This window comes from Arachis ipaensis, chromosome B03 (genome assembly GCF_000816755.2).
Source record: "Arachis ipaensis cultivar K30076 chromosome B03, Araip1.1, whole genome shotgun sequence".
Taxonomy (NCBI): Eukaryota; Viridiplantae; Streptophyta; class Magnoliopsida; order Fabales; family Fabaceae; genus Arachis; species Arachis ipaensis.
The window spans coordinates 10,234,090-10,244,971 of NC_029787.2; the positions used below are offsets into that span (position 1 = coordinate 10,234,090).

A 10,882-nucleotide genomic window follows, 5' to 3' on the forward strand; every position below is an offset into this window, starting at 1 on the left:
TTGAATTTTATAAATACTGATAAAAAAAAACTAATTTTTCTTTTAATTATTAAATAGAGATAATGTAATTCAAACAAAGAGGGTTTCTTATTTTTCAATAATAATAATAAAAAAAAACACAGTAGTTAATGTTTGTACACGGAAGTTGTGATTGTTTGCAGTTTCGGCGAGAAGTAGCAGCAGTAGCTGAAACCTCTAATAAGTATTAATAAATTACGCATTAACATTACTTCTCTCACCTTCTCCAATCACTCAATCCCTCGTTTCAATTCCCACTTTCCCACTTCTCAAAAGCCAACACACCAATCGATCGAACTTCATTCACTTCGCACAAATTGTGAACAAAGAGTTTAGCTTTTTTCAGTAATGAGGGGTCAGAGAATGTCGATCCACTCCATGACCACGTGGCTCAAGCGGCAGCCACCAAAGGTGAAGGCTTTCCTCGCCGTGATTTCCGGCATGGCGGCGCTTGTTCTGCTCCGCTTCATCGTCCACGACCACGACAACCTATTCGTCGCCGCCGAGGCTGTTCACTCCCTGGGCATCTCTGTTCTCATCTATAAGCTCATCAAGGAGAAGACCTGCGCCGGTCGGTAACTCACTAACCCTAATTCTTCTTGTTTATTGATTCGGAAAGTGGAAACTCTCGCTAATCGCTTAATTTGATTGTTAATTTGGATTTTGTTGTTTTGATTGATTGGATTTTTTTACCTTCTCTGGGGTTTTGTGAACTCGGTAGGCTTAAAAATGTTATCTTTTTAGCTATTTGAGCTCGTAATTTGCTTAAGGCTTTGTTGAAATGCTAGGGTATAAGATATTGAAAAGGAAAAGTCAATTTTTTTTGGGATTAGTTGCACTGGATTTTGATTTTGATTTTATACCAAGACCATACTAGGTTCCGAAATCAGAATGAAACTTGTTGCACTATACATGACATTGTTTGGCTGATTTGATTTCTTCTATATATATGAAAGTGTATTGACTTGAGTTATTGGATTAAAAGAGTGACATGTCTGTTCTATTGTTGTTCTGTTGTGCTAATGGTTTTTGAAATGATGTGCAGGATTGTCACTCAAGTCCCAGGAATTAACAGCTATCTTTTTAGCTGTTAGGCTGTACTGTAGTTTTGTCATGGAATATGATATACACACACTACTCGATTTCGCTACTTTCGTAACTACAATGTGGGTCATATACATGATTCGGTTCAAACTGAAGGCTAGTTACATGGAAGAGAAGGATAACTTTGCGATATACTATGTGGTAAGCTTTCCTTATTTATCACTAAAAAAAATTAGAAGTCCAGTCCCTTCTAGATATCCGTTTTTCACGTTTATCAGGACTTATAGGTGATGTGGTTGAAGTGTGAGGTTGGGGTGTTCTGTACAGATTGGCCTTCTATTAGATTCAATTTGACTTGTTCTAATTTTGAAACTGAATGCAGGTGATACCCTGTGCTGTGTTGGCCTTGCTTATTCATCCATCAACTTCTCATCATTTATTGAACAGGATTTTCTGGGCATTCTGTGTATATCTGGAAGCAGTTTCGGTATTACCTCAACTGCGGGTCATGCAGAACACCAAAGTATTATTACTTAACTCCAAGAATTGCCATTCTAAATTTTATGTTTGGGATCTGATCTGGTTATTTTCCTTTCTAACCTTTTTTAATTTTAACCTCCAGATTGTTGAGCCATTCACTGCTCATTATGTATTTGCGCTGGGCGTTGCAAGATTCCTTAGCTGTGCTCATTGGGTTCTTCAGGTATGATATGTTCTTAAAAATTACTAGCTATATTAGTCAAGAATTTGATTCATTTGCAAATTTGGTTATGGCTTGTTTCCTGGCATATCATGTTGATACCTATCACTGTGATGGTTAATGTCTTTTTTCCACTAGAATGGCAATGTCCTTGACCAAGGGTGTAAATTAACATTATTATAAGTTTATCTCTTTCGTTTTCAATGGTACAATCCTGACGTCATTCCTCTGAAGATTTGTTAGAGAGCTTGTGCTTTGCTGTATGTGATTTTCCTGTCAAATTTTTCTTTGCTGAGTTTATAAATTTAAGTTACATCAATTTTGATAGATAGCAAGTTAGACAATAGAGTATTGCTGCCATTATTAGCACATTTCTTACTGATATAGTTCACAGGATACTGTCTGCCGGGTGCCTACTCATACTAACATTCTATTTCTTGTAACAGGTATTAGATACCCGTGGACATTTGTTGGTTGCCTTGGGGTATGGTTTATGGCCACCGATGGTTCTTATATCAGAAATTGTCCAGACCTTCATCCTAGCAGATTTCTGTTACTACTATGTCAAAAGGTTGGTTTAGCATATTGTACAGTTCTTTATCTGGCAGCTTTGGCATAGAATCTTGAGGTCCTTCTAGCATGACTTCTTATAATATTTATTTTGTTGCAGTGTTTTTGGAGGTCAGCTTGTTCTTCGTCTTCCCTCTGGAGTGGTGTGAGTGAAGGATCTGTTTCAATGGATACACTTTAACTTAATCAGGCAATATGGTGGGTTACCCTTGTTAGAGTACACTGTGTGTTTACACACTTATTTGGTTCCTTGGTGGAAGCTGGTTCTGTAAAATTTGGAGATGAAAGAAAACTAATTATTTATGCTTAATGTACGGTTATTTATAGTTGAAAAGTCGTTTATACATGGAGTCTCCATTTTGATTAAGCTGGATTTTTGTTGTCACCATTTCAAATGCCAAAGTTATAAACAAAGTCTTACGTGGAGCTCTGCCTACTTAACGGATCTAGAAGTTACACAATTGTGAATGTTGCCCTCTAGCACGATGATAAACTTGTGATTCATAATATAAAATTCCTTGATAAGGGTTTTGTTGAAACGAATTTATTAGATTTTTTTTTTTTTTCATTTTATCATTAAAGCATTGAACTTGTATTGGATAGTGATATATCAGTATCACACAACACACCTCTATGACAACAATAACAACATTGCATCACATGTTGTTTCAAAGGTTAATTACACAGGTTCCTTGCTAGAATCCCTTCAAAAGTGATCCCAGGTCCAAAAGCAAGCAACATGCCCCATTCAGGATCATCTCCACCATCCTTTCTAATCTTAATGGCCTCTTCTAGCATGTATTCCAGCACATACACAATGGTGTTGCTGCTAGCATTTCCATAATCCATCAAAGCCTTTCTACTTGCATTCAACTTCTCTGGCAGCAAGTCGAGCCTCTTCTCTATGCGGTTCAAGATTGCAGGGCCACCTGGATGCACTGCCCAGAACAGCTTATTATACTCCTTGTTCTGGAATCCAGCAACACTCATTAACTTGTCACAGAAATCTTCCACATTGTCCTCAATTATTTGAGGAAGTTCTCTTGCTAACTTGAAGCTTATCCCCTCCTCAGTCAATCTTCCATCAATTTTCTTCTCAGTGTCTGGCAGAAACTCTTGAATTGCTGTGTTAAGCTCAAAGAGAGGCTTCTCAGTACCCTCTATTGGGTCTGAGCCAATTATCATTGCACCAGCGCCATCACCAAAGAGAGCCACCCCAACAAGATCATAGGGTCTATCTGCACTTGGTGGTTTGAACCCAATGATTGTAGTCTCAGAAGTAGCTAGAAGCACTCTGCTACCAGGGTTGTTCTCGGCTATGTCTTTTGCAACACGTAGGCCGGCCACACCCCCTGAGCACCCCACGAAATAGAGCAAGACTCGTTGAGTCGCAGGGCTGAGTCCTAGTCCTCTGGCTAGATAAAGGTCACCACCTGGTAGTCTAGCTTCACTTGATGAGACATAAACCAAGTGTGTTATGTCAGATAAGGATCTACCCCAGTTCTTGATGCAAACCTGGGAGGCTTCAATTGCCATTTGTGTCACTGCCTTGTTACATATCTCTAGCCTTTGCTTCACCGTTGGAAGGCCTTCAAGCGCAAGTTCTGGGTACTTCCTTAGTATCTCCTCAGACATGACCACATACCTTGTTTTCACTGTTGTTGTCTTGCCTGTGTATATACACCATTATAAAGCCAATGTGACATTAGTACCAAAAGTGACATTGCATTGCAGTATTATTTACATAGGAATCGCAATTGTCTCTAAGTAAATACATATAATAAAAGTGCGTTCAGTTACTATCCCATGACAAAAGTAACAGAAATGTTGAGAACAAATTTTAATATTATTCATATACTTCCAAAATATAGGGGTTAAAGATATATTTTTAGGATTATTTTAAGCTAATTTGTGCACACAAGAAGAGATAAAAGAAATACTTCTGAACCATTTCACTATTTTTGTACTCTCTGTCCTAAACGGGAACTAAATGCTACCTAATAGAAAAGGATAGAGGATAATCTATATATATATATGCGCGCTTACAAAGTCTGCTTAGCTTCTGTTTGAGCTCAAGATTGTCACAGTTAGTGTCCCTAAAATATCCATCAACCAAGTATTCTTGCATGACAAGTTGGTGTGGGAATGCCTTGCCAAGAGCTAATATGGAAGCCTTCCCAGGGTTGACTTGCTTTGTGACACCTCTCATGATACCTTCATCTCCCATAATTTCTTTCGTTGATAAATCAGATGAATGCAATTAATTTCCTTGGCTGTGAATGTTATGCAGGACTTGTCATATCATATTTATATAATAATATCCAATACTTTAATGACCATGACAAGTTTGTAATGGGTAGGACATGTAGTATAAGAGCTTTACTATAGACATATAAAATTTGGATTAGTTGAAAAGCAAGTCTTTCATGGAGATTGTGTTACTGGTTTGTGGTTGTTGGGAAGAGGTTGGGATTAGATTTTCAGCTCTAATTACATCTAATTTGAAATAGGCACTCTAATTAGGCACCCTCAAAAGCAAAAAGACTTGCACTTTTATTGTAAAAACAACTTTGCCACTACAACACCCGTCTCGGCAAGTCAATGACTAACATATCGCGGATCTAAATTTCATTTAAAAGTTTGTTATTGACTAATGAGTTGTTATATGCACAAGGCTATTCACTTTTTATTTTTTGGTTGCCTACAAACTAATTCGTTGCAGATCTGAACTCTATTTAAGGATCTGCCACTAGCTAATGGATAGTTGCATGCACAAGTCGAAATTCGAATCTCCTGACACTTGCTTAAGTTTAAGCGGACGAATGAGTTGACTACTCGACCAACCCAAGTTGGTTAAACAAGGCAATTCACTTATTCGTAGGTGATTTGTTCAAGTTGGGCCTAGAGCCCAAACCATTGACTTGGGCCCACCGTAGAAATACTGCAAGCAAGACCTTCTTTTACCATGACCCAAATAAATAAGATCATCTTTCAGAAATCAATTTCAATTGGCCAAACACAATATTGTTAAAATGAATTATGAAACTGCTGGAGCTGCATACAACTTTACTACCCCCGACATCCTAAACCAACAAACCCCACCACCACCGACACCATCATCGTCGTTTTCTCCGAAGAATCCATCCCTTCCACCATTTGGTCAACTACGACACCCTCCTCTCCGATTCCGTCATCGACGCCCTTGCCATCGTCGACGAAGAGTCCCCTCTCGGTGACACATCCGACGATGATGACACTGCTGACGCCGGCGAAGAACCCTCCCTCATCCAACTTAATGTTTCCAGCTACTTCTACTATGTCGGTACATTTACTGTTGCGATGATTATGATCCATCTTTTCATTATGAACTTTTTTGGATACCTATACGATTCAGTTATAGGATAGCAGAGCTCTATCAATTATAGAAATAAAATTACGAAGTTCTGCTAATTTCTAGCTACTTATTCTATAGAAGTTGCGATCACTTTTCAAAGAATCTAAACTTGTTTATACTATTTATAGTCTTAAATTAATTTGTTAGGTAACTAAAGCCTCTTAAATTAATTTAACATATCCTTTCTCCCTACTTCTATTATAAAAACCCCCACACAGCATCCCGTGAACTCCACACCATAACACACAAAGTTCACAAACCCACACACACTACTTAAATTGAAGCTCTTTAATTTAAACACAGAATGGAGTCCCTTACCACACTCCTTCTAAGCCTAATTCTCTCCACTTAGAGAATCAACCCGCAGTTTGGATTGGATTTACAGCTTTCCTTGCTGACACCCTACGTCCAATTGCTTGATATCCCACACACTTGGACCGCTTGTATCTGGCTCTGTGGATCAATGAGTAAGATGTTCGTCTAGCCAATAATAAGATACCATATATCAAGCAACTGAACGTACGGCATCAGTAAGAAAAGCTGTAAAACAGGAACTAACATCCCATTATAGGTCACTATGGTACACTATTGAATACCTTGTTGTTGTTGTTATTATATATATAAAAAACATATTAACATATGTATTTGTTCATCTTAGCTTCTAGTCATTATTAAAAAAAAAAAACAGGAAAAAAAAGAAAAAAGAAAACAATGAAAGAGATTGATGGAGCTGCGTTTTTTTTTGGTAGTTCATACTTCGTTTTTGTACCATATTTTCTGTCCCAACAAACATAACTCTTTATTTTTTAGTTTAAAAGCCCTTTTTTGTGTCTGCAACAATTGTTTTGGGCTATCAACATGCTTTTTTTAAAGGATTTTTGTCAGTTTTTTTTAATAAAAAATTATACTGACATTTTATTTATTTTCTTCTTCTTGTTTCAGACATGGATGGCAGCGCTGACCGAGCTAGCTTTCAACTGCCTTTTAATGTTTATGCTAACAACCTCAATAATGGGCTGCTTGGACTCAAATGAAGTTGATCCCAAACTGTTAGTCCCTGTTGTAATATTCTTTCTATTATTTTTGTTCCTAATAAACACAATTCCATTCATCGGAATTCACATGAGTTCCACTGTCACATTAATAGCATTATTAAAAAATGTTATTACTATTAACACGTGCACTAATGTATATCATTGCACAGTGTATTGATTCAATAATTGGTTTCATTATACTAAAATATGTAATAAATCCAAAATTACCAGAAAAATATTCATTTGAAAGCTGTGCAATTGGTGATGATCGTAATAAAAAACTAGGATCAAAGTCACTAGCTGCATTTGTTATAGAATTTTCATGCACATCTTTGGTGCTGTTTGCTTTGGGATTTGACAAGAAAAAATTTAAAGAAATTAAGGTTATCAATGGTGTCTGCTGTGACTGCTGGAGCATTAGCATTGACAACGCATGTTTCTATAATTGTTACTGGTTACCTAGGCTATGCAGGTGTTGGGTTTAACCCAACAAGGTGTTTGGGCCCAGCTTTGCAAAGAAGTGGATTATTGGGGAATGAACTTTAGGTGTTTTTGGTTGGATCTTTCTTGGCCTTCAGAATATATTACGAATTGTACAAATAATTGTATGCTAAGAGAGATTGTCAGAGTGTTTGTATGAACAAAAAAAAGTATATATATATTTCCTTTGTTTATTTATCTACAGAAAGAGTTCAATGTGTAATTGTTATATTCTGTTAAATAGCTGGTGAAAGCTGATTGATTCCAACTTATTCAAAAGCCATGTAATGTAGTTCTGTTCTTATATTGTAAATTTGAATGCCATTTCTTGTTTTTTATGGTGCATACAGTTCTTTTTATTATAGGGATATGTAATCAATAAAGAAAAAATAGTGACATTGATATAAGTTTTACCCCCCAAATATTTTATAAAGAAATTGTTACCATTGTAACAAATGTAGAAAAGAAGTTGAGTTAGTGTTCACTCCTCTTGTAAGTCATTTCACAATGCTCCGATTCTTAATTCAAGTATTCTTACAAGCACTTTTTTTTCTTTTTTTTTTTCCATTATATATATCTCTTTCTTTTTTTTTAAACGTCATCAATCTTTATTCTTTTACTTTTATTTATTTATATCTTGATTTTATATTATAATTATAAATAATATTTCTTAAGTTTTCTATAATTATGAAGTTATAATGATTGTAAGATCAAAAAAATTAATACTTTTAATTTGAACATAAATACTTTTACATAATATTAGAGATATAATTGATGTTATTTTTTTTATGAATTTAAGTTTTGAAAAAAGTAGTTTCATGACACATAATTTATATCTTAATTATATGTTTGACTCCCATAAAACTTTTTTTCAAGATCGCTTGTTCAAAGTAAAAATTCCAATTGCATCCAAATTTTGGTAGTGTTAGATCACATTAACTGATTTAACTGTATAATAATATGCTTCAATTGCAAGAATATTCATAGTGCACAAAAATAAAAAAGAGAGTATGTAACGTATCTTTTAGTTTTAAGTAATTTTTCTAGTTAACAAAATTATTTCTTGGCCTAATGTATCTCCTTCAATTAAATAATGAAAAAGAAATCATAATACACAATTACAGTTTACAAGAATTTTTGAAAAATAATCCCTCAGACACGTGTATAAGAACTTTACTATAGACATATAAAATTTGGATTAGTTGGAAAGCAAATCCTTCATGGAGATTGTGTTACTGGTTTGTGGTTGTTGGGAAGAGGTTGCGATTAGATTTTCAACTCTAATTACATCTAATTTGAAATAGGCACTCTAATTAGGCTCTATCAAAAGCAAAAAAACTTGCACTTTCATTGTAAAAACAACTTTGCCATTACAACACCTGTCTAAGACAATGACTAATATCTGGTCGAACTAAGTTCTATTTAAAAGTTTGTTATTGATTAATGAGTTGTTGTATATACAAGATGGTTCACTTTTTTTTTTGTTCACAAACTAATATATCACAAATTTAAACTCCATTTAAAAGTCTGCTGCTGGTCATAGTTGCATGCACAAGTTAGGATTCGAATTTCCGATGCTTATTTAAGCGGAGGAGTGAGATAACTACTCGATCAACCCACATTGGTTAAACAAGGCGATTCCCAGGTGATTTGTTCAAGTTGGGCCTAGAGCCCAAACCATTGACTTGGGTTTTCCTAAATGGACCCACCGTAGAAATACTCCAAGCAAGACCTTCTTTTACCATGACTTACTAAATGAGCCCACCATAGCAATACTCTATGACCCAAATTTAAAAAAAAAATATCAACTGCTGTATACAACTTTACCCCAAAAATACAAACTACTGCATACAAAACAGAAATATTTGTCCCCAATCACCGAAAAAAAAAATGTTTCGAAATCTCCGATTCCGGCTCCGATCACAGCGGCGCCCTCGCTATGGGTTGCTGCTATGTGCCGTCGTTTCAACCCTCTTCCTCTTCTCTTTCCACCACACATCCCAAACCAACAACCCCCACCACCACCGCCACCATCATCACCGTCACCACCATCATCGTCGTTTTCTTCGAAGAATCCATCCCTTCCACCATTTGGTCAACTACGACACCCTCCTCTCCGATTCCGTCATCGACGCCGCATCTTCCAGCGAGGACGCCATCGACGCCCTTGACATCGTCGACGAACAATCCCCTCTCGGTGGCACATCCGACGATGACGACACTGCTGACGTTGGCGAAGAACCCTCCCTCATCCAACTTAATGTTTCCGGCTACTTCTTCTACCATGTCGGTGGCGCCATTAGAAAGGCCTTCACCAAGAGTTCCCCGGGGGATTGGGAAGATGGGTCTCGCCAAGTTGGAATCTTTTTGGGGTCTCCGGTAATGGGTAATGAAGATCGGAGCAAGGCCACGTTTGGCTCTGATGATATTCCGGTTGATGAACGTGTTCGGAGGAAGGTTGTTGAGGTAAAACGTGTGGAAGATGCTCTTCTTTTGAAATTGGGAAGAAAAAATTTGCCTTTAAGGGAAGGTTGGGGTGATTGGTTTGATAAAAAGGGTGACTTTTTGAGGAAGGATAAGATGCTTAGGTCAAATTTAGAAGGGTTGAATCCCCTTCATAATCCTTTTCTTCAGGACCCTGATGGTGTTGGTGTAACTGGTTTGGAAGAAAGGATTCGCCTTTGAGGGAAGGTTGGGGTGATTGGTTTGATAAAAAGGGTGACTTTTTGAGGAAGGATAAGATGCTTAGGTCAAATTTAGAAGGGTTGAATCCCCTTCATAATCCTTTTCTTCAGGACCCTGATGGTGTTGGTGTAACTGGTTTGACCAAAGGTGATAAGATTTTGCATAAGGCATTGATGAATGAACTTAAGCAGCAACCCTTTCGTGGAGAAAAGTTGTCAGGAAGCTCACAACATGATTGAATGTTCATCTTTATGATGAATGTGTTGTTGTTGAATTAGGTGCTCTATGTCAATGCAGGATTGTGTTTTGAGGTACATATTATGCAGGAGATTGTTTTTTTTAATATGCTTTCTCTTCACAAGCTGCTGCAATAGCATATAGTGGTGGATAGGTTTGTAAATTGTTGTATTTAATTACTTTCAAGTTCCTTGGATACAAAATAGTGTCATATGTTACTAATTACTAACAATTAGGACTAGTATAAGGCATGTAAAATTGTAGTGTGTTCTTCTTTATTGAATTGAATTTAATTTTGTTAATATGCATTCTGGTTTGTGTTTATCCTACTAATTGTTTTTGGAAGGAATTTACTGATTATTAAAGGAATTGATGGGCTTCTTCAGTGTCACACACCCAAAAAAGGGGGAAAAAAACTAATTAATTGCTGAGATGAATTCTTGCAAAGCTTATCTGCTTAATAGCATTTTGCCTTAACATAATGCTTTTTGATGGACTAAAGACAAGATTCATCAGAAATTTAGTCAGTTTTTTTGTTAGAGGCTGAAAATTATATTCAAGAAGTTGATTAATGGATTGCAAGATACAAATCAATTATCAATGTCACATCAAAAACTTAAAAATATTTTTTTTATTGTATATTATATATATTCATAAAAAGTAATATTTTCTATTTTAACAATTTTAATATTATATTTTATTAATTATTAGAATATATTT

General features: G+C 36.1%; 3 protein-coding genes and 1 pseudogene across 3 annotated transcripts; 3 read left to right on the plus strand and 1 right to left on the minus strand.

Moving 5' to 3' along the window:
- LOC107629598 (putative ER lumen protein-retaining receptor C28H8.4) lies at window positions 136-2,758 on the plus strand. The gene is made up of 6 exons (XM_016332416.2): window positions 136-589; window positions 1,064-1,263; window positions 1,445-1,585; window positions 1,685-1,765; window positions 2,209-2,333; window positions 2,433-2,758. The coding sequence occupies exons 1-6, from the start codon at window positions 367-369 to the stop codon at window positions 2,479-2,481; spliced, it is 819 nt and encodes a 272-aa protein (XP_016187902.1). The 5' UTR covers window positions 136-366; the 3' UTR covers window positions 2,482-2,758.
- On the minus strand, window positions 2,702-4,663 carry LOC107629597 (type III polyketide synthase B). The gene is made up of 2 exons (XM_016332415.2): window positions 4,379-4,663; window positions 2,702-4,002 (listed from the first exon to the last, which is right to left on the minus strand). The coding sequence occupies exons 1-2, from the start codon at window positions 4,557-4,559 to the stop codon at window positions 3,008-3,010; spliced, it is 1,176 nt and encodes a 391-aa protein (XP_016187901.1). The 5' UTR covers window positions 4,560-4,663; the 3' UTR covers window positions 2,702-3,007.
- LOC110269360 lies at window positions 5,420-7,508 on the plus strand (annotated as a pseudogene).
- On the plus strand, window positions 8,733-10,470 carry LOC107629596 (uncharacterized protein At4g19900-like). Its single transcript, XM_021118112.1, has 2 exons — window positions 8,733-9,877; window positions 10,039-10,470. Exons 1-2 carry the CDS (start codon window positions 9,131-9,133, stop codon window positions 10,162-10,164), a joined length of 873 nt encoding a protein of 290 aa, XP_020973771.1. The 5' UTR covers window positions 8,733-9,130; the 3' UTR covers window positions 10,165-10,470.

What these genes read in the sequence shown, in the direction of transcription:
- LOC107629598 (XM_016332416.2), top strand. Translation starts at nt 367, where the DNA reads ATGAGGGGTCAGAGAATGTCGATCCACTCCATGACCACGTGGCTCAAG. An exon ending in CAAGGAGAAGACCTGCGCCG is followed by an intron (nt 590 to 1,063) that starts GTCGGTAACTCA and finishes AATGATGTGCAG; the next exon opens with GATTGTCACTCAAGTCCCAG. An exon ending in ACTTTGCGATATACTATGTG is followed by an intron (nt 1,264 to 1,444) that starts GTAAGCTTTCCT and finishes AACTGAATGCAG; the next exon opens with GTGATACCCTGTGCTGTGTT.
- LOC107629597 (XM_016332415.2), bottom strand. Translation starts at nt 4,559, where the DNA reads ATGGGAGATGAAGGTATCATGAGAGGTGTCACAAAGCAAGTCAACCCT. An exon ending in ACAGAAGCTAAGCAGACTTT is followed by an intron (nt 4,003 to 4,378) that starts GTAAGCGCGCAT and finishes GTATATACACAG; the next exon opens with GCAAGACAACAACAGTGAAA.
- LOC107629596 (XM_021118112.1), top strand. Translation starts at nt 9,131, where the DNA reads ATGTTTCGAAATCTCCGATTCCGGCTCCGATCACAGCGGCGCCCTCGC. An exon ending in ATAATCCTTTTCTTCAGGAC is followed by an intron (nt 9,878 to 10,038) that starts CCTGATGGTGTT and finishes TTTCTTCAGGAC; the next exon opens with CCTGATGGTGTTGGTGTAAC.